General features: G+C 39.0%; 1 protein-coding gene across 2 annotated transcripts; it reads right to left on the bottom strand.

The window, feature by feature from the left end:
- Positions 1-31: 31 nt before the first annotated feature.
- Nup205 (nuclear pore complex protein Nup205) lies at positions 32-23225 on the bottom strand. Of its 2 annotated transcripts, none has more exons than XM_076202156.1 (2): positions 23123-23225; positions 32-6625 (listed from the first exon to the last, which is right to left on the bottom strand). In XM_076202156.1, exons 1-2 carry the CDS (start codon positions 23133-23135, stop codon positions 852-854), a joined length of 5787 nt encoding a protein of 1928 aa, XP_076058271.1. In that variant the 5' UTR covers positions 23136-23225; the 3' UTR covers positions 32-851. The 2 variants fall into 2 exon arrangements, with proteins under 2 accessions (XP_076058271.1, XP_076058270.1); XM_076202155.1 differs by lacking the exon at positions 23123-23225 and adding an exon at positions 22810-22950.
- Between the last annotated feature and the right edge of the window lie 206 nt (positions 23226-23431).

Raw genomic sequence — 23431 nt, 5'->3', positions numbered from 1 at the left:
AACCCAACCTTTAGAGGATTGATAAAACCAATTCACATTGTGCATTTATTATAAACAGAAATCTGATCACTATTCACTTGGAATTAAATTTGGTCCAAGATCTTTATTACATGACCTCTCAAGCCAAACATACCACATATAATTGACATCAGCAATACCCTTTTAATATAAATGTTCAGTATTAAAATGTTATACCTTATCTATTGGCAGTGAAGTTTCCTTGCAATACATGATTACACATAGTCTCCATCACATTCCTCCTAACAAATTCAATTACACTTGTTTTATACAAATACACACTATTAATTTAGTACAAGGAGCAAAGATAAGGGGACAACAATGGGTGTTGGATGGGGGAGGGGTCTGTATGCCTTGACTAGGCCATCCCCCTTATAAAAGAAGGAAAGGGCCTTTGGTATATGTCTATCTGTAATTCATTGCAAGATGTTTTCAACTGGTAACACAAAATATGCATGACAATTACAGCTGTTTAATCACCTTGGTAATCTACTTGGTGAATTATAACAATATACCTTTCATGTGTCTAACACAAACAAGTTCTACAGGATAACACAGGAGAGACGATTACAGAAAAAGATATATAATGAACAAGTTATGACCTTTGTAAAGTTGGCACAGAGGCATAAACTGCAATTTGAAAAACTTAAAAATGTATACCTACTATGAAGAAATGGTAATTTACAAAATCATCCAAAAGTGAAAGCGTATCCTGAACATAAACAAAAACACAGGGATGCCTAATCAAGAGAATGTAAAATACAGAACAACAAGGAATAATATTAAAAGGATGGAGTATTACATAAGGAAACAAACATTAAAATGAGAAAGGCTCATGTTTTCAAAAGTCGCTTAATTCGTCTTACAGCTGCACCCAGGAATGACACATGAGTGACACCTGAAGAATACTGATGATCTAACTCTTCAAGAAGAGGAAAAACTTCCTGGAGAGCACTGTCTGCTTGTGCTTTAAGTGTGCTCACTTCTGTTGGTGACATAGATCTTGGGACTGCACTCCCAATACCATGCCCTGTTCCCTCTTCTTCTGGCCGAGATGTTACTGAATATGCTGAGTGAAGAATGAAATATTCAAGATGTCGCCACAGCAGCAGCACACAGCCCTCAACAGTGTGTGCTGCCAGCTGCAGCTGAAGGCTTCGTGCAGCTACCAATTCTGTTAAATGTGTAGCGGCAAGGCGTCTCCTTGCCAATGGAGAGAGCTGGTCAAGAAGTGCAGGATTGATATATTGTTCAAGATCCTGATGTTGTGCTGTGTCTACTGCATGTAATTTGCTTGAGGCTGAATCTTTTGCACTCTGTACTTCTTTAAACTGCACACATGCTTGGTTCATGCACTCCACAAGTACACCAAGTGTTAAGGGCTGTCCACTTGTTACAACACGTTTCAAATCATGGGTACTAAGCTGAGGAGCATCAAGTGTTGGACGGAACAGTAATCTACAAACTCTAACATTCTGTCCTGACTGCTGAACCAAATTTCTGGCATAGGTAATACAGTTGGAGAGAACCTGAAGAGCAGAAGTTTTAGCCTGTACTTGCAAGTTATGGCCATCTTTATTCTGAGGGAGTTCACTTAGGTCTTTCATGATGCGGCCACTGGGAAGGAAATGTGGGATGAGGGCCAACATAAGCTGCTGCAACCTGGTCATCTGTGCTTGTATTTCAATGGCAGCAGGATCCAGTGGATGCGCATGGCTATGGTGTGTGGCACCTGCAACTGTGGCAGTGATTAGGGCAAGTTCTTCTAAAGAACTAGGGTGTGCAGAGCGTGGAGGGCGTAATGCAGTAGCCATGGCATCAACATGTGACACTAAGAAGTGCATGACATGAGTGCTGGCAGAGTAATTTTCAGAACCAAGAACTGTACAGACACCCAAGCACATACGAAGAGCAGGGAAAAGTATTTGTTGATACCGCTGAGTGACAGAGGGTAAAAATTCATCTCCTGGGTCAACCTGATAGCTTTGGTCATCAGGTCGACAATCAAATGCTTTCATTTCACCCATACGACTCATAAGACCACTCTGAAGTAATGTTCTAGCTCCAACAGGTGTTAGTGCAAATCGAGCTAAGAGTGCCATTTTAGCTTCAAACACATACATAGGTCTTAGATTATCTGGATCTTCAGTTAGAAGAGATACGAGAAGCCGGTCATCATTCAATAAGGAGTCCAGTAGTTCTCGGACTGAGTCACGTTCTGTCATATACCTAAGCACTTGTGATTCGTACTCCAAGACTGAGGCTTTACGTTCTACAGCTACTAAAGCATCCAAAATAGAGAGGGACAACATCTTGCATACATCATGCCCTGCTCTAAACTCTGAGCTAAGGACATCTATCAAATGTGGTAACTTTTCTTGTAAAACATCATAATTTTCCCTATGGAACTGTTCAACCTGAGTTTCTTGCACTGGTCTGAGTAGGATGTGGGTGGGACTTGATTGGGGTTTTGGTGTGCTATCCTCTCCTCTGATCAGTAAGTAATTCAAAAGTGCTGCATAGATGCTTGCTCTAACACTCTGTGAATTCTGTTTGAAACATAAAACACAATCTACAAGGTCCTTAAGAATCAACTGAAGAGATGAGGGGAACTGTGATGCCATTGGTGTACTAGAAGCTGTGTGGTCCAATAGTGAAACATACTGTGTATTAACATTCACTGTAGGCTGGGAATATAACGATCGTAGGGTTGTGACAAGAAGGAGAATGGTGCTCACTAACAATGTAGACAAATCCGGCTGTGCTTCATCATCATGTACACGCTTAATCAACTCAAGAGTAAGGGTGTGAAGAAAGGTGTGATGAGTAGCTGCTTCCACAATCTCTGGAGGACAAACAGCAACAACAACCTCAACCAACTGCTTCCAAGCTTCTAAGAAGTGCTTGTGGGCAGCTAAAAGACTCCGTGACCTGTTGATTGCCATGGCATAGCTCACTACAGTTTGCACCTCCTCTTGCAGGGGATCCTTTTGCACCAAGGGCGCTGCAGCTACACCCTCCTGAAGAACTACCTGAAGATTGTAATGGAGTCTCTTGATATCAATCATCTTTCCCTCACTTGTTGCTGTATCACAGTGCTTAAGCATTTCATCTACACGCGTAAAGTATTCACAATGTGGTGGTGGTGCATTTTCTACAGTGAGATCAACACGATCAAGTAGTGTCAGGAGCTTGCTTCGTTCATTATCACTGCTTCTCAGCACCGAATCTGTTTGGCTTGTCCAGAGGACTGAGGGTTCACCTGCCCCACCCTCTATATCAGTGCCATCAACCACATCACTGCCACCAGACACAAGTAATTGTATGAGCCTCTGGACCTGACTACGCTGCTGATGTGTAGCCTGGTAGCGAAGTTCAATAGCCATGCAGCGCAACACCCAGCCTTGTGCCAGAAGTCGGTAGCGAGTGTCTGTGTAAGGTAAGGGCATGGCACCAATGGTCTTGTACAGGAAATCATGTGAGGATCGAAGGTAACGAAGTGTCTGGGTACAGGTGCTTGGATGAGAGCAGAGAGAGAAGATGAGGTGGTAAGCTGCTTCAGCTTGAGGTGGGGGGCATGATGGCAGAAGGTTGATAACAGCATGAATGACAGTGCGTGGAAATCCTCGTATACCTGGGTCCAATAAATCTGTTCTCATCTCCCCACCTTCATTTGTATAACCAAGAAGGAAGTGTGCCAGATTGGGTCCAGGAAGGCGAAGGAATGTCTGCAAAAGATCAAGGATTACTAATGCAATGTCACTGTGGGTATCAGGGGTAATTGCAACATGATCAAGACATTCAACAAAGTGATGTCTGACAACTGCTGCAGTGGTGGCCGGGGCAGTGAAGAGAGACAAGAGCTGTGACTGAGTTGTTGAAGGAGTACCAACTACTTTTATGATGGCAGTTGCTAGCTCTGCATGATGTGGGAGTGTCACATGGTGGCCAATCAGGTGAGCAATATTGAGCATATGGTCACATATTCCTGTTCTTGGGTTCATGGACATAAGCATCTTGTCAATACCCAACAAAAGTTGTGTACCGCCATGCTCAGAGGTCATATTCAGTAACTGCTTCTGAGATCCAAGAGTTATACTGAATATCTTGAGAACAAGCAGCAATGACTCGTGTAAATCTTCCATACCTGAAGTTGCTGTGTACTGATTTAGCAACTGCACACCATCGTGCAACACAGACAGCATCATCTTCAGAAGTCGGGAGTCTTGTACCAGATCTACTAGAAGAACATATCCTGGCTGATGGGGTTCTGTGCTAAGCCCTTGATCACTCCCAGTGCCAACTGCCACATCAACAGGGCTAGGAGTATAATCCTGCAGGATCTCTAGAAATATCATCAGACATCCTCTAGCAACTTTCCACTGCTCCTTGACATCCTTGTAGGTTCTAGAGTCATGCCTGAAAAATATCTTGTCCCTTACAAAAACCAGATAGGGCACCAAGCCTGGCATTCTGGTGCTGACACCTAACATTGGTGGAACACCACTGCATACCAGGTCGAGCATGAGACGCAAGAATGCACGAGTCAATGGGAATTCTTCATGACTACACTCTAATTCTTCAATATCACCTTCAAGGCCACGACTGGAGTACCCTGCCACAGTAGACTGTATTGGTACTAAGCCCACTCCTTCTACAGCTTGCCATATCTTGCTGGCAAGGTTTTGGCTCTTGCTGAATACAGCAAGTGCATTAAGCAATTCTGTCTTAATTGCAAGTGGTATTCCACAGCCAAGTAATCCAACAAACACAATAATGGGAGACCAAGCAGCATTGTCACATAGAGCTACACGAGCTAATTCATCTTGATCAGCTACCTGAGTTATCAGCTGAAGTACAGTCCTTAAACCCTGAGTTTCTTGAGGGGTGATACCCCTTGCTCCTTGCCAGTTCCTATAAACAGTGTCGGTACCAGGCATGTGTTCTACACGAAGATTATTATAATACTGTGTTAATGCCTGGATAAAGTGGTCCCATGACACATTGCTTCCTTGAGACTGTGGCTGGCTATTGAGGCGGAGAAAACCAAAAACATATTGGGCTGCCCTTGGTGTAGTTGAAAGACTGGTGAGGAGATTAATATATGGTATAAAGAGTGGTGGGGGCAAAAAGTCTCCTGGTAATCTAACAAACTTGAAAAGAGCTACTTGACGTGATCCCTGCCCACGTGATGTCTGAGGAGCTGATGGCATAAATTCACTTGGGCACCAGTACTCCTCTACTAAATCTCCACATTGTCCTCCTCTATAGAGAGCAGCTAAGCAGGACAAAAGCTCCTCAAAAGGCTGTTCTAAATTTGTTGGAGACTGCAAACCTTCACGTAAATTTGCTGCAATCTGTCTGGAATTTTCATCAGCTTTATTCTTCATGGTCTTCACCCTTTCTGGCATACAAATGATAAAATCTGATAATATGGTGTGAAGTTTGTTGCAATAAAATGTATCCAATGGCTTATCTGATGATGAAATAACTGCCTTCTCAAGGAATTCAAATACTTTGCCCTTAACTGCTTCTTCTAACACTGCTTCATCCTCTTCAATAATGGAGTCTATCTCCTGCAGTTGTGCCACCTGCCCTACTTGCCGCAAATTTGACAAACTTACAGCCCATGCTAGCTGCACCACTGCCTTCAATCCTGGAGTCTCCCACACTCTTGAAGATCTTAGTTCTTGGTGAATTTCAGTAACAAATGTTTTATCACTTGTAATAGGAAAATGGTGCACAGCTTCTGTAACATCTTCAGCATTCAAGATATATCCAACTTCTAAGCTATACACCAGAGCCATCAAAAGAGTTATGCTAACAGAGTCCACAGTTCCATTTCCAGTCTCACTAAGCTTGACCTTGGAGAGGTGCGCAATAAGACGTCGACATTCTTCCTTTTTCAGAGGTGTTTGGGCTGCCCAGCTAAACATGATATCTGCAAGGCATGTCCTCACAGACTTGTACTTTTGAAGCACCATCATTCTGTGCTTTGCATCACCAATAGCTCTATTATCTTGAAGCAACTTAAGCTCCTTGGTAACTTCCATATTATTTATAAGTTCCAGAATCCTATCTGCTAAAGATATACCAAGAATCTGATCTGTGTAACCTGTAATGGTGGCAGAGAGTTCTTCATTGTCACCCACCACCCAGGAAATGCCTTGCCGAGCCTGAACCAAGGTTTTAAAAGCTAACACTAACTGCTCCCTACTATCATAATACAAAAGAATTGCTATAAGTCCCCTAGGTACACCAGGGTACAAGGTACGTTCCTCTTCAGCTGCTCGCAGTAATGACAAAGCAGACATCTCATTGAGATCATACATATCTGACAATATCAAACTCTCTTTCACAAACATTTCAGGAAGCTTAGTGGGTCCTGTATAGCCAGGTAGTGTCACTGCTTCATTAACAGAACGGAGGAGGGTTGATCGATCAGGTGGATTCTTAGGGGGGTTCCTGAGGAGACTGATGAAGTTTGACCGATGCCGCTGTAGTGCCATATCAAGATCCTGAGCCACTTCAAATGATGCTGGTCCTCCACCAACAGCCTTCTGCACCACAGCTCCAAGGGCCATCATGGAGCCCCACATTCCTTTACCTATGAAAAAAAAAAAAAAAAAGTCTTCAGTTTGTAACAGGATAATATTATGAACTAAAACATGGGGCAGAAACATGGAACATAAGAAAGGAAGAGAGGAAGAGTTTGAATGTGTTTGAGATGAGGTGCCTGAGAAGTACGATGGGGGTAATTAGGCTGGATAGTGTGAGAAATGAGGTGAGGAGGAGAACAGGGGTGGAAAGCGAGTTGGGAGATAGGGTTGATGAAAGAGTATTGGGATGGTTTGGACACATGGAAAGAATGAGTGAAGAAAGACTAGTAAAAGAGGTGTGGAAGGCAGAGGTGGAAAGACTGAACATGAGGGTTCAACCTAACATGAGACGGATGGATGGGGGTAATAGGGGCTTTGGGAAAGAGGGGAATGTCTGTTGAGGAAGGACAGGAGAGGACAGAAGATAGGGGTGAATGGAGAATGGTTGTATATGAATGATGCTGTGATGCATGAGGTGGAATGGGTGGGGGATGGGGGGTGAGGGAGTATGTGTGAGAAATAATTTGACACAGCCCAAAGGGATTTCTCCCCGTCTTCTCCTTTTCTACATGAAGGGACGGAGAGGGGGGGTCCCCGATTTAATGAAGCGGCCTTGCTGTGGATGTGCTGTGTCTTGTGACACTGCTTCTGACCCAGGGCAGTGGGCGAGATGCTGGGATGACCAGTCATCCAGGAGGTGCCAAGATAAGAGGGTGGAGGGGAGTGGGGTATGACAGGGATGGAATGGGTGGGAGTGATTTTTATGCCTTTGTTTTTTGGCTACCTCCCTTATAAGGGGGAAAAAGCCTTTGGTATATGTATGTAAAAACAGATAAAAAATTATACTGTCTACTGGATAAACAAATAATCCACACAACAATAACAACTAGTCAAAATGGATATCAAGTATAAAAATGCACAACCAGTAACACAGTATAGTGTCAAATCATGCCAGCTCTATTCAACCCCTTCAATGACAATGCACTATATACAAGTAAAATTTTATATAACATACAGGAGACAATTATTTTCAACTGTTGTGTAGCCTCTAGTCTGGGTAGGATTTCAAACAATAAAAATAATACTTGTATTTTGACTTGGGTTCCAACCCTCACCAGTAAAAGTTAGCCACAAAATTAATACGAGGCATCATGGTACATAAGGGTTACAACAAAGGCTGACAACCACTAACAAACTCGACAATCAACAGGTGACAAGGAAATAAACAATCCAATCAATCAATATCCATTCTTCATTCACAGATTTTGTTTCTTGGGCCAACTTGTTTATGGCCTATTTTTCTGTCCTGGTTTTCTCACCAGTAATAAAGTTTTTGGAATTCTGACTAATCTGTTGGTGGATGTGGTGAATTTTCCCTCTGTGATTAGGGCATATTTTCTGATCCATGAACTTCTTGAAAAGAGCTTCTTTTTCTTGTTTTCTTTTTGCTTCCCATACCATGGTCAGCACTTTGGCTTTTTGCACTGGCACCATTTGGTAAATTCTTCATAAAGAGCTCTTTCCATGCCCTTATACTGAAGCCTGACAATGCTATCCAGTTTTTCAACGACGAGTAAATCCATTACTTTCTGAGGTCTCCAGTTGACAGTTAGCTTGAGTATGTGGTTGATAAGACTCACAATTATTAGTCTACTTCAATGGCAATACAGCTGTGTTGTCTTGTCTTTAACACTTGATTCTAGTGCTGGTAGGAGCTTGCTCTTGCAGTAATCAATGACTAGATAGGCTATTCTGATAATGTACTGTTATATCATATGCCTGGCTTTCGAAAGTAAATAAGTCCTCCCGCATCAGCAGTCCTGCCTACCTGAAAATTCTGTTGATGATTGCATATTTCTCCTTAGCATGCCCAATTTCCACCTTAAATACCATCTTGCATTTTTTAAAGTTTGTGAGATTGCTTTAGTTAGCACCTGTTCTTCATCTAATCCTATTAACATTACATTGCCCATTCCAACTTCTAGCTCTAATCCTTAATCTTCCAATTTGGCACTTATGAAAGAGAGAAATATTTCATACCAAGAGATAAACTGAACCTAGCATGATGGTGGGGTTCCTGACTTGATTTCCCGATGAGTTTGGTATTCTTTAACGCTAGAGGCATTGCAAAACAACGTCCCAGATTATCTGTCTTAGCCACTCCTACAGATGATCTTTGTCTGCTGAAAAAAAGTCTTGAGGCCTGTAAGTTGTTCCTGTCTGTATAATATCAATCTTTGTGGTTTATCCTTTGTATGAATTACCTCTTGAATGAATGGATGATCATCCACCTTATTGTGAAGAATCTGTATGTTGTCAGGTACATTTCACCAGTGGTGCTCCTCCTTTCATACCTGTGTCCTTGTCCTGGTTTCAGTTAAATATTTTGCATTCTGCACTTTCTTTATATCTCTTGGCACATTTTCTGAATTGTCTAGAACCATATCCATATATTCTTTTGGTAGTTTCCCAGTCTTCAAGTTGTATTTTTACCTCTGTCCTGGTATACTCCACACCTGACTTTTTGCTGTTTCTATGCACACAAATAGAACTTGGGTACTTACTAATGTATTCCACAACTGCAATTTTCTATTATTCACCATGCAGTTCTAACCACAACATCTGCTTTTGGTAATCAAATGTCCTGTTTCAATGTAGAGTAAAACCATTGCAGAAGGATATCATCTTCCCCTAGCTGTGGATTTAATTCATTATTCCCTTTGTTCATGAGATAAAGTCCTCTTTACTTAGTAAAAAAAAGCCTATCCCATTATCTCTACACAAAAATCCGGTTTTCTTAGTTAACAACAATTTCCTGTCTCAAACTCCAGTCATCCACATATGTACTTTGCTGTCCTTTTGATCTTCTGTCTGCATTCTTTGAGTTGGCTAATGAAAAACATGTTTTTCTTACTCCCTGTCAGTATATCTTCAAATGAAAAAAAATTTGTTGAATTAAAATTTTGCACTTATGAGTGGGTGTGGTTGATGGCAGCTGTCAGCCTTTAGTATGATTGGTACATAACTTTAATCTGCCCATGCTTTGAATTCACAAATTCTATCCACTATTACACTACTTTTGATAGACTGTTGTTAGGTTGTTGAATAAATAATTAGGTTAGGAGGTTAGTTTAGATTAGGTTAGGTTGTATTTATCCGATCTTTAGGCATAGAAAGCATCACATATAAGTGGGGAGGGAGGCCACCTAGAGTAGAATCTAAAAGCCATAATGGTTTAATGTGATGTACATTGTAACAGCAACACTCTTAATTTAATCTTAATGTAAATAATCTATAAACAAAACTATGAATTCCTATATCAAATGGAAGTAATGTACACTAGTTTTGAAGTGAGATCCCAATTGATCACTTCTGGAAATACAACTTGTTCTCTCACCCCCCCTTGCTAAATACAGCAAAATGAATGATAACATACCTAGAGTTTAATATTCCTGTCTGGCAACAAAATTTGCTCCCTGTCCCTCCCATGCCAAACAAGGTACTGTAATATAAATTGCCAACAACCCCTTTGACATTATTCACACTTAGGTACTTAGAATATTTGATAATATTAAAATAGTTCAATTTATTTTGGCATGTTCAACATAGGAGGGGTAGGGGAGAAAATCATGTTGTTGGACATGACTACTCCAGGAGTCCCTATATGCTTGACGATGTAGGATGTTTTGGCCACATTTCAGCTTCATTTGTATATACTGCTTTATGTCTTGTTTTAACTTATTTGTCTTATTCTAGTTAAAATACTTTACTCATTCAAAGATATCACATGATACAAATTCATTCCCACTGGTATCTTATTGATTTAATTTAAGTTACTTTGGTATATTTTTGGAAACGTGCACCCTGCATGATATAGCATTACAAAATTAAATATAAATTTTGTGATCCACACTTTGGAGGCAATGTGAGTAGCAGAACAAGTAAAGGCTGTTTGGTTCTATGGATTTAATCTAGTAAATCGCAGCCAGTTGTCTTGTGCAGAGCCAGTCATGAGCTGCACTAAGAAGCAAAGAAACTGACCATGAAGGCTGTGATGGTTACCAGTACATAAATTGTCATACAATATATATTTACAATGTGACAGAAGTAGGTATTTATGTGGTTGAATGACACACTCAATATTAAAGAAATATATACAATTATGATATATAGAGGGACAAGGTATATGTATACATGGTGAAAAATAAAATATAAGGATGATTCCTTCTGTGGACGTATGCTTCTCAATGGTTGTATCATTGTGTGGACCAGGCCAAAGAGGTCAAGGTCAGGTCAGCCTAATTCCATTGTTAAGTGGGTCTCTGGTCAGGTTCTGGTGAGACCTGGCACTCAAAAGATGTTTGGTGCTGCTGCTGTAATGTACATGATGATAATGTACATGTATGGCTTATCTATCTTCTCATAGTGTGATGTTCTGTGATGTGTAGTTGTGATGTCCTGACATGTAGTTGTGACGTCCTGTGACATGTAGTTGTGATGTCCTGTGACATGTAATATATCTTCTTCCAACAGCGCTCAGTCCAGCTATCTGTTGCTGTCCTCAGTAATTTACTTGTAGAAGATAATTCAATAATATTTACTTAAATCTAAGGACATGTGGAAAGTAGATACAATTCCGTTCACCTAGAAGATATGATCTTATATAGTGGCTTTTTTGCATAAGCTGTATCTAGGAACAGGAGCAGGTGGAGTTGGTGGAGAGAAGATGGGAGAATCTTGTGACGGAGTGGCAGTTGGAGATGGAGATGGGATATGCTGGAGGTCTAGGCCCTGAGGTACTACTTTGATATTATCTTTGTGTAGGACTGTCTCTGTTAAATTGTGCAAACTAAGTGCTTTGACTTTATTGTTTGGTACTAGGCCAATAATGCAAGAAGGTCCCATGACCATAGGAGAAAGTTTTGATGTGGGTGTGTGCTTGCAGGTGTAAACTTCTCCAATTTCAAATATGCAATCTCTCACTCCTGTATTGAAGAGAGTAATGGTATTGTTAATTCTCTTGAAGAATGTTGAAATTCTGAACTTTGACATAATCATCGAATTTATAAATAGGGGGTCTGATGTAAGATCATGTGGGAGCTTTTTGTCCGAGCCAAAGAGGACAAAATGTGGTGATTCCAACATTAACCTGTTAATGCAAGCTTGGATCATTGGTACATGTTCATCCCAAGAAGAATGTATGTCAGAGAACATTTAGGATTTTGCATTTCTGTCTCTCAACTAAGCCATTAGAGCTAGGATGATAAGGAGTAGTGTTGCATTTCATGATGTTAAAGTGTTTACAAATGTGTGTGAGAATTTCATTGACGAACTCTGTTCTGTTGTCTGAAATGAGTGTTTTGGGTGTAGTGTAGGGGCATATGAGTTTGTCAATAATTGTTTGTGCAATGTGTTGTGCTATCTTGTCTGGTAAGGGTGAAAGAATGCAGAATTGGGGAAAAATGGTCTGCACAAAGAGGTATTGGTTTCTGCTGGGGGTGAGTGGTAACTTAAGGTCAATAGCTACTGTGTTGAAAGGTTTGCAAGGGGCAGGATAAGTTAAGATGGGAACATGACCACTAATATGACCTTTGTGTGAAGCACATGAATGCAAGCATCAATATGAATGTGTATATCTTTCCTCACAGTTAACCAAAATACTGCAATCTGGCTTGTGTTAAGCATTTCTCCTTTCCTGGGTGGGCAGTGATGGGTGAATCATGTACGAGTTTCAGAACTTAATGTATGAGTTCCATAGGAACAAGCTGAAGCACTGGAAGGTGGGGTTTATGTTTGTTCTTCAGTGTTGTGGCGTGATACAGTACTTCATCTTATTAAGGTGTAGTTCTTGATATTTGGAGGAAAATCATGTGTTGTATCACCAGAGGTGAGGAAGTATATAACACATTTCCAAAGGGAATTTGACTTCTGTGCTGTGGCAGTGTGAGCTTGTGTAAGGTTGACTGGAGGGGGATCTTGACCAATGAAAGTAACATGGCAACTGAGGGCATCTACTACCATGTTCACTTTTCCATGAACAAAATGGAATGTTGGCATAAATTCTTGTATGGTGAGAAACCAATGTGCTAATTTGCCTGCGAGATTTTTCCCTTTGAAGAAGTGTAAGATTGGTTGGTGGCCTGTGTGGATATGTATCTTATAACCAAGGATACCCTCTTTGAAGTACTTAAGGGGACCAGCTGATCAAAAGATGAAAATCTTTATTAATTGGGTTATTGCCACTGATCTAGATATAACTGGATCACGGATCGCTGTCGAGATTATGAGGTCGGCGGCAGCCATGATGTTAGTACCAAAACAAAGTCGCGCCACTGATCTGATACAATTACAGTTCTCGGCAGCTTTCGCTCCCATATACATATTCAACGATCATTTTACAATGCCAACTTGTGCTGCATTCAACTGCACCAACCGGAGAAAAGGTGGATGTGAGCAGTCCTTCCACTCGTAAGTAAATTAAAGTTTTATTACCCAAAACATCCCGATACCCATCAACAAATGATGCGGCCATCAGGAGCCATAAAATGTTGCCCACCAACTGTTTTGTTAAGTGTTGTCATGTTAATGCTTTGTATTTATTATCGTAATAAATAGAGATCTAGCAGCAACCCATTTGTCACGAATGTAATCGTGGCAATAGCAGGATAGATATTTATCATTTAAAAATATCTTATAAGGCTCAAACGCTGTCCAGAGCTGTGTAGGTGTATAGAACCAGTTGTTCTTCCTGATTACATGTGTAGGCTTTTTCTATATTGTGAAGTGTGAGGAATTCATATTAGATGGGCTGAATTACTATTCGGGGCCCGTTAAAAAATTATGTAACGTTTTTTCTGGTGAAATTCGACACCCCCCACCTCATGTAACATTGCGTAACACTGGGTGTTACATCTCCCTGTATTACATAACACTGATTACAACTAATAACAACTCGGCACCCCCATCAAGTGTAGGCCAGATCCGCCAAACACCCCTCCCCCTTGACTTCTCACCAAAACATACTCATTTTTATTTGTCCTGTGTGAAATTGTTTACGATTGCATCAAAGAATGAAACATGGTATGATGTTTTTGGATTTTTTTGCTCGATATTTATTGCTCGATCTGTTAAGGATATGCTATTTCAGTGCATAATTTATGACATAAATTAATAAATGAATATAAATAACCATTATTAGCGTTGCGTAGCGCTGTTGAAAACACCCCCACATCCTCGTAACGCATCGCATCTACCATGCACCCCCCCCCAGCGTTACATACTCTTTGAATGGCCCCTTACATGTTCACCACTTTAATGCGATATTTTACTATTTGAAACAATTTAGATCATAGATATGACAATTTCTCTATCTTTCCACATGTTCGACACAACCCCGGATTCTAACCACATCGTCAATTTGATCAAGTGTATCGTCACGTGCTTCTGCAAAATCAGGCTCCATCATATCTCCAAATTATATTCTCAAAAAGTAACCGGTGTCAAAGTGAGGAAGGAGTTATCAAAACTTGTTTTATTCAAGCACCAATAACGATAAGCAGTACAGTAATCAAATGTTATAGGGATATTTATTCCGTTAAATGCTAGTATAGATCTATTATTATCCCTATAATATTTTGACTATATATCATTATCCCATTTGTTGTCTGTGTAACATTCCCTTGAAGTTATAATATATACTGGAATTATAATTTGTCAGTGCCAACTCAACCATATACATGCACAAGTTTATGTATATAAATGGTTATTTCTGCTAGAGGTAATAAATATCAATATATTGTTTTATTGTTATGATGCTATTTTGATATACACCTTGTATATGTATGTACGTACGTACGTATGTATGTATGTATATGGAGGGCCCAGCAGCGATGAATTGTGTGGCCATTATATACCCAATCATGCTTGGATCACAGGCCACGAGAGTAACACGACAGCTCCCATGACACTGATCTAAAAATGGTGTTATAATGACCGGCGGAGCGGTCCACACTAGCTGTTTTGGTACTTCCATTATGGCAGCCATGTCCCGCCTGCCGGCCTCACTCCTGGGGCAGCCCACGGCCCGTATACGCTATCCAGGTGTTATATAGATCAGTGGTTATTGCACAGAAATTTATGCCAGGAGTTAGGGACACCATATACATCTTTCCTAACCCAAAAAAACTAATCTGCAACCCTTTCATGTTTTGCCACCCCACCTCCCTTTCAAAAAAATTGATAATTTTGAAATGGCTACTCCTATAATAATTGCTCTACATGAATGAAACTAATATGGTGGAAGGACCTCATCCAGACCTTCAAACTAATAGAGAGAAATTTTAGTTAAAGTAATTATTTGTGGAATTTTAATTTTTATATTTTTTCCCACCCTGTCCCCCTTCAAATAGGGAATTTTTTTTTTTTTTTGGCAAAAACTAACCCTTTCAGATATTAAAAAAAAAACGTTCTATTTCATCAATCAGGCAGATTTAGACATATTATGTGTGAATTTTCATTGAAATTGATTAAGATGTTATGGAGGAGTAGAAGTTTGAAGGTTTAAAACATAGGTTTTGAGATACGGGCCGTCAAAGTTTTCACTAACTTTGAACCCATACATACTAATATAAATAAGGGATATCGTGTCATTTCCTTATTTAGTTTTTTAGGCTTGAATGTTGATAATATTTAGAATAAAATTTATTCATATTCAGTCATATATGTTGATGTCCAGTCATATAATCTTCTGTCTTCTGGCTCCTGGTCCCCACCTGCATTTTAGGCAGGTTATTACATTAGGGTGTCATAGTTGCCATCACTACTCATTGTTGCCAGGTTTTCAGTTGAATGTTCCAGGAGCATATTCTTTTACACTTTTCTTTGTTTTTTTCACAGTTTTGGGTTTCTTCTTCCTCAGACTCATCAACTGGAAACATATTCATAATCATATCACTCACCGCTCCATTAACACACTGAAAGACAACACACTGCTGCATGCCAGACCCCCTGATATCCACCCTTCTGAATCCTCTCTCCCACGAAAGGACAGAGTCCACTTGGCCAGACTGCGATGCGGTCACCACCCAGCACTTCTAAGCTATCAGAAGAGGCTGGACGACCGTGTTGTGAACAGCTGCCCAGGATGTAACACTTCACCCCATACCATACAACACATAATGGAAGACTGCATTATACACAATCATGCACGCAAACAACACAACATACACTCTATAAAGGATTTGTGGGAAAACCCAGTTTCGGCTGTGGCCTTCCTTGGGGAGACGGGACTGCTCGGACAGACAGTCTAGGGAACGACAACAACAACAACTGTCTTTGATCTTCCTGCATTGTTAGGGAATGGTCAAGGGATGCAGAGCCTAATTTCAGGGCTTTCAATAAACTTGCCTGCTGGTACCCAAAATTGTGATCCAGAATTGTTGCTTGGCATACAAACTGGTCTTGATGCCCCAGCAAACTTGGTCTTTTGAGCTCTCTTCGTCACAGTCTCCACTCATTCCTCATCACGCAGCTTCCTCAGTCTTGTCCCCATCCTCTTCTATACATGATTGATACATTCTAATTTGTTGACCTTGATGTTTTCATAGGGGCCACAGTCATTGTTCAGTGCACAAACTGCATTGTAGGCGCTGGAATCCCCATCTCCAACAAAATTGACGTATCGGAATCCTAGAGACTCAGACCGTGCAAACATTCTTGTAGCTCCTTCTTGTTCCATTCCTCCATGCTGGGGTCTATATATAACCCCTGGTACAGAGACAGAGTTGCCAGAAGTCACTAGCAATAGCACTCAATCATTACAAATCATTGTTTTTATTGCAATAATATATATATTGTACTAACCAATACGTATCATAGGGCCGAGATGGGGTTTAGTTGGGGGGAGGAGGGGGTTTATTTGCCATAACTACGAAAATAAGGTGAATTTTGATGAAATATTCCGCATACAGACTGTCGATTGCCATACGCAGATGTAGAAAATATTTCCCAGTTTTTCATTTTTTCCCCAATTTTCATCGATTCTTGATCAGCCGGTCCCCTTAAGGGCATATATTACAGCTAGTGCTTCTATTTCCATTACTGAGTAATTTTGTTCATGACTGCTTAGTGTGCAGCTAGCATAGGCAATTGGTCTGAGTTTTGTATTGTGCTGCGTGAGGACTGCGCCAATGCCTATGTAGCAAGCGTCCATGTACAAAAAAAGTTGCTAAAACCTATTTTCTAACAAATGAAGTCATGGCGGTTGAATGATACACCATGTTTATTTTGACAGATGCCAAGGTGAAAGAAATTAAAGGATGATAAATTAATCTATTCTAACCTAACCTACCAAACCTAACCAATGTTTAGTAATTCAGAACCTCACAATTCTAAAGATCATCCGGGTCATCATCATTGTCATGGATGCTGACAGCCTGATTATTATTGTACCTCAGACAATTAACAGACGACGGCAGAAGCCCATGTTCTCTCATAAAGTCCAAGGAAGCACTACTGTCTTTGTAACAGCGCTTATTAACATCACCTGGAGCTGGAGAACACACAGTCCACAACGTGAAAAAAGCCATAATCTGATAGTGACTGGACTGGCATGACGTCTGGACCATATCCTACTGGCTTCGTTCGTTAGTAAATTTGCTTGTAGCAATTTTTTTTCCCACCCAGAAAATCACATATTACATTCATGTATTATAATTTCCAAATTTATATTTCATTTTCTAATGCTATATCACATAGGTGTGCACAACTAAAATAATATCGAACACCTGGTCCACGTGAAATCCATCATCCAACTGACAGTGACTGGATTAGACAGACGACAGCATGGTGTCTGTACCATATCCTAGCAACTTCATTCATTAGTAGATTTGCTTGAAGCAAGTTTTTTGTTATTTCCACCAAGAAAATTGCATACTACACTCATGTATAGTAATTTACAAAATTAATATTTAATTTTCTAATGCTATATTGCGTAAGTGTGCACAACTAAAATACCAAAAATCTGATGAGGCATGTGGGAAACCTCTGGGTAAAATTTTAGTTGTGCACAATTACGCGATACAGAAATAGAAAATTAATTCTTAATTTTGTAAATTATAATATATCAACATAATTTCCAAATTTCTTGGCGAAAATTAAAATGAAAAACAGATTTTGTAACTAACGAAGTCTCGCCAGACGAATGGTACTCTATGTTTGTTTTGATAGATACCTACATTGAAGAAATGAAAGGATGACAAATTCATCTATTCTAACCTAACCTAACCTGTAATTAGTAAATCGGTACCTCTTATTTTAAAGGTCATCCAGATCTTTGTCATCGTGATGGATGTTGGCAACCTGTTCAATCACTCTTTCTGATTGCGGGGTATATAGGTTTCTCATAGCTTGAAGGAATGTATGGATTTTAGCTCCATAGCATTCCTTCAAGAATATATACCTCGCGAGGTACTGGTGGAAGTACTGAGGGCATACACCAGGCCTCAACTGGGCCGGGCAAATGACAAACACTTGACAAACGACAAGATGGCATCCCGATCCTATGCTAGCAACTTCATTCTTTAGTATATTTGCTTGTGGCAAGATATATTTTATTTCTATTTCCACCAAGAAAATTGCATATTACATTCATGTATTATAATTTACAGAATTAATATTTAATTTTCTAATGCTATATCACATAGTTGTGCACAACTAAAATAATACCAAAATTAAATATCAATTTTGTAAATTATAATACAGACGCTCCTCAACTTACGTTTTAGTTACATTCCGAACAGCCGAACGTAACGTGAAAATGAACGTAAGTTGTTACTGTACGTTCCAGTAATGTATGACCGTTCATACTGTACTATACATCCATAAATTCTATTACCATATCTTATAAAACACCCCTAAATAATTAATTATAAACATAACATTGTAAAATAATAACATTAATTTCAAATAAATTAAATTCAAGAAACATAAAGTGAGATGGTGGAGGAGGAGGCAAGGCACGTTCAGTCTGTCGTTTGTGCCACGTAAACAATGGACGCAGCGTCATGCGTAAGTATAGTTTGAATGTCTCGTACTATGGAGAGCGCGCTAAACTCAAAAATTCACTTTTTTTTTTTTTTAACAGTCAGTTCTAACGTAAAATCGAAAAAAACGTAAAATGAATGAACGTAAGTAGAGGAGCGTCTGTACATGAACGTAATAAGCAATTTTCTTGGTGGAAAAAAAAACAACAACTTGCTATAAGCAAATATACTAACGAATAAAGTCACTAGCATAGGATTGGGACACCATCTAGTTGTTTGTCAAGAGTTTGTCGTCTGCCTGGTCCAGTTAAGGCTTGGTGTACACCCTCGGTACTTCCGCCGGTACCTCACGAGGAATGAAGGAATGCTATGGAGCTGAAATCCACACATTCCTTCAAGCTACGAGAAACCTATATACCTCATATTCAGAAAGAGTGATTGAACAGGCCACCAACATCCGTCACAATGATGATGATGATCTGGATCTTTAAATTACAGGTATCAATTCAGTAAAGGATTACAAAGGCGGAGCATGCCAACAGACCTTTTGGCGGCTTGCATTCAGCAGTAAATCGAAAATTGGTTTATGTTTCAGCGTAAAAAATGAGCTAAATAAATTCAGATTTTTGGCAACTGACCAAAATAAACGAAAACTACTAGTCTCGCGGATTATTCTAATACCAAAATAAAGGCAGCGTGTTACAGAAGAGCTTAGAAATCGGTGGTACTAATTAGTTTTTTTCTATCGGGTCGGATTATCGGATAACATCAACATCCATCCCGCCATCTTATCTATCACTGGTGGTATGGATCAAACTTCACTCTATTAAGTTTCTTACTATTATGTTATTAGTGTAATAGACTTATAGTTGAATTATTTGAACTATTTTCTTTAAAATGTGTGATTTTCATGTAATTTGATCAAAGAGAAGTTATGTTTTTATCCTCCGTAATACTACGGACCACAGCTACGATTCGTCCTGCCCGCTATCTATGATCACTGGTGGTATGGATCAAACTACACTATTAAGTTTGTTACTATTGTGTTATTAGTGTAATAGCTTTCATATAGTTGAATTATTCAAACTATTTTCTTTAAAATGTGTGATTTTCATGTAATTTGAAGGTATTCGTAACTGTGGTGGGTAATTTTGCAGAGGATAAAAATGTAATTATGATCAAATTACATGGAAATCACACATCTAAAAGAAAATAGGTCAAATAATGCAACCATATGCTAATTTTTTATATAAAATTGTGCCTATCAGTAAAAGCCGTCATTGTATATGTTTGATCGGCGATTAGTCAGACCGCACGTTTCGGCCCGATTTCCTGGGACAAAATAGGACCACTTTAATTCCATTCAAAATGCAATATTTCAAGAACTAGGACAGCTAGATGGATAATTCAAATTGCATTATACTCATAGCGACTTTTTCATGGCCATATGTTGCGGCCCACTAGCTTTTATTTAGTTCAATTTGAATGCTTCCCGTGCTTAGCGCATGCCCAAGATATTCAAATTACCTTGTTGTTTTGCAAGTGTAAGGCTAATTCTTGAAATAGAAACAAATTTTCAGCGATTTAAACGGAAATTTGGTTATCAAACTCAGCAACATAGTTTTCCGAGTAAAAATATTAAGGTAAGGAATCACTAAACATAATTTTAAGTTACATAAACAAGTTTTTATCAACCTATTTTCTCCCGGACATGAGAAGCTTAATATCGTTGAGCACTTCATGTTTGAGCTTAGCGCCACGGTATGTAGCCATATCACCCATGAATCTGATGCGTCCAGTTTGCGGTTGATTTTGTTTACTTATTACCATTGACGACCAAAATCACACAATGACGGTTTTTGCTCAAATGCATAATTTATATATAAAAAATAGCATATGGTTGCATTATTTGACCTATTTTCTTTAAAATGTGTGATTTCCATGTAGAATGATCGAAGAGAAGTTACGTTTTTATCCTCTGCAAAATTATCAACCGGCAACCAACGCCGTCATTGTTTGGGTTTTGTCGGCGTTGGTTGCCGGCTGATAATTTTGCAGAGGATAAAAACGTAACTTCTCTTTGATCATTTTACGTGGAAATCATCCATTTTAAAGAAAATAGGTCAAATAATGCAACCATATGCTATTTTATGTATATAAATTATGCATTTGAGCAAAAACCATCATTGTGAGGTTTTGGTCGGCGTTGGTCGACTTTGATCATCGTTTAATGAGACCCACCATTGACAGCTTCATGGTTGCCATGAAAAGGCAAATATGGTATGATGGAGATGTCTCACATTGTTTTTGACATGCTCATGTGATTTGTTGATCCATAAAACCCAAGTATTCCGAATTTTAATAAAATTGGACCAGTGGTTTAGAGTTAATATGTATTTCTTTACCGAAATCTTTACAAATTACCACCCCCAATTCTAACACTTTGTTATGGTAAAGTCGAGCCAAAATTGCGGGCTAAAAAAATAATCCAAAAAATCGTATCTCTCTTATTTTTCAAGCTATTTAAAAAATTTAAAAAACACTTTGTTTCTAATAAAGTTGTCTTTCATATGCAACAATAATTCAAGGGTCAATTTTTTTTGTTTTTTTTTTTGTGGGGGTACCTATAACATCTGATCAGTAAGGTAAGTTAGGTAGGTCAAACACCACCAGAGGCGCCACCGTCGATGACGAGCACAATAGCGCGTCATTTTATGCGCACGCCGTTCAAACGGCCAAATTTACATACCGCAGGAAATTTAATTAATAAAAATGTTGTGTGAGTGTATTTACTACGATCGTAATAAATTTCAAACATTCACATCATCAGTTACATGTCGGTCAATAAAAACGTTAGATAAACATGGCGGCCTGCATTCAGCAGTAGATCAAAAATTGGTATATGTTTCAACGTAAAAAATGAGCTAATAAATTTATCGTGCGGGCAACTGACCATAATGAACCAAAACTACTAGTATCGTGGATTATTCTAATACCAAAATAAAGTCAGTATGTTACGGTAGAGCTGAGAAATTGGTTGTTTAAATTAGTTTTTTTTCTATCGGGTCGGATTATCGGATAACAACATCAACATCCATCCCGCCATCTTATCTATCACTGGTGATATGGACCAAACTTCACTCTATTAAGTTTCTTACTATTATGTTATTAGTGTAATAGACTTATAGTTGAATTATTTTAAATATTTCCTTTAAAATGTGTGATTTTCATGTAATTTGATCGAAGAGAAGTTACGTTTTCATCCTCCGTAATATTACGGACCACAGCTACGATTCGTCCTGCCCGCTATCTATGATCACTGGTGGTATGGATCAAACTACACTCTTAAGTTTGTTACTATTGGGTTATTAGCGTAATACCTTGCATATAATTGAATTATTCAAATTATTTTCTTTAAAATGTGTGATTTTCATGTAATTTTACGGTATTCGTAGCTGTGGTGGGTAATTTTGCAGAGGATAAAAACGTAATTATATGATCAAATTACATGGAAATCACACATCTTATAGAAAATAGGTCAAATAATGCAACCATATGCTAATTTTTTATATAAAATTGTGCCTGTCTGTAAAAACCGTCATTGTTTACGTTTGATCGGCGATCAGTCAGACCGCACGTTTCGGCCCGATTTCCTCGGACAAAATAGGCCCGATTTAATTCCATTCAAAATGCAATATCTCGAGAACTAGGACAGCAAGATGGATAAATCAAATTGCATTATACTCATAGCGACTTTTTCCATCCCATGAGAACTACTTCAGCTCAAATATCAGGAATTCCATTTTCATATTGACCTAGCTAGGTAGGTATATCACAGACCTATCTCATTTTGAGATTCATTGCTTCTATTAATGTATCTACATTCATATTTCTTGAATACCATGCACTTAGCATATGTACAAAGGTCAATATTTCTACTACAGGCTTTGTAAAACTTAAAATTTGAAATATAATTTGTCAAACATATCGACAATTCTAATCACCAACATGGGTAAGCCCTTGGTCCAAGTCTTGGAGCGAGCGTATTTCTGAGACACCTTTAGACAAAAGTACTATTAATATACGGTTCCTTTAACACGAATCTCATACATAAGTAGTCCAATCAACTGTCAGGTTTGGGATATGCTTACTTGAACTTGTCATTGTTGAAGCATTTCGGTTTTAATTACAAATAACCGTTCGGCGGGAACACCCCATGCAAAACTGTAAACAAATATTATCGGTGAGGCGATACAAGCGCATGTTCTTAAGGGAGCCAAAGTATAAAAGATAGAATTTTCATATTACAATGATAAAATTTCGTGTGTATTTTCCGTTCTACCCTTCGGAACGGGAGTATTTCTGGGACACCTTTAGACAAAAGTACTATTGATATACGGTTCCTTCAACACGAATCTCATGTATAAGTAGTCCAATCAACTGTCAGGTTTGGGATATGCTTACTTGAACTTGTCATTGCTGAAACATTTCGGTTTTAATTACAGATAATCCGTTTGGCGGGAACTTCCCAAGCAAAACTGTAAACAACTTCAAGCGGTGAGGTGATACAAACGCATAGTTTTATGGGAGCCAAAATATAAAGAATGGAAGTTTCATATAATAATAAAATTTCGTATGTATTTCCAGTTCTACCACATGATCTTAGGCACTGTAACCTTCTGTGAAGGATCTTTCATTGATTTTCCTTACTTATTATTTTCACTATCTTATTTCTCGGATTTATTTATCATGAGTTGTGTGTATGAATGCGTT

The sequence above is a fragment of the Oratosquilla oratoria genome, chromosome 18 (genome assembly GCF_046742065.1).
Source record: "Oratosquilla oratoria isolate Oo_2021 chromosome 18, ASM4674206v1, whole genome shotgun sequence".
Taxonomy (NCBI): Eukaryota; Metazoa; Arthropoda; class Malacostraca; order Stomatopoda; family Squillidae; genus Oratosquilla; species Oratosquilla oratoria.
The sequence above is the reverse complement of the archived record's forward strand: the minus strand, read 5'-3'. Positions and strand labels throughout refer to the sequence as shown.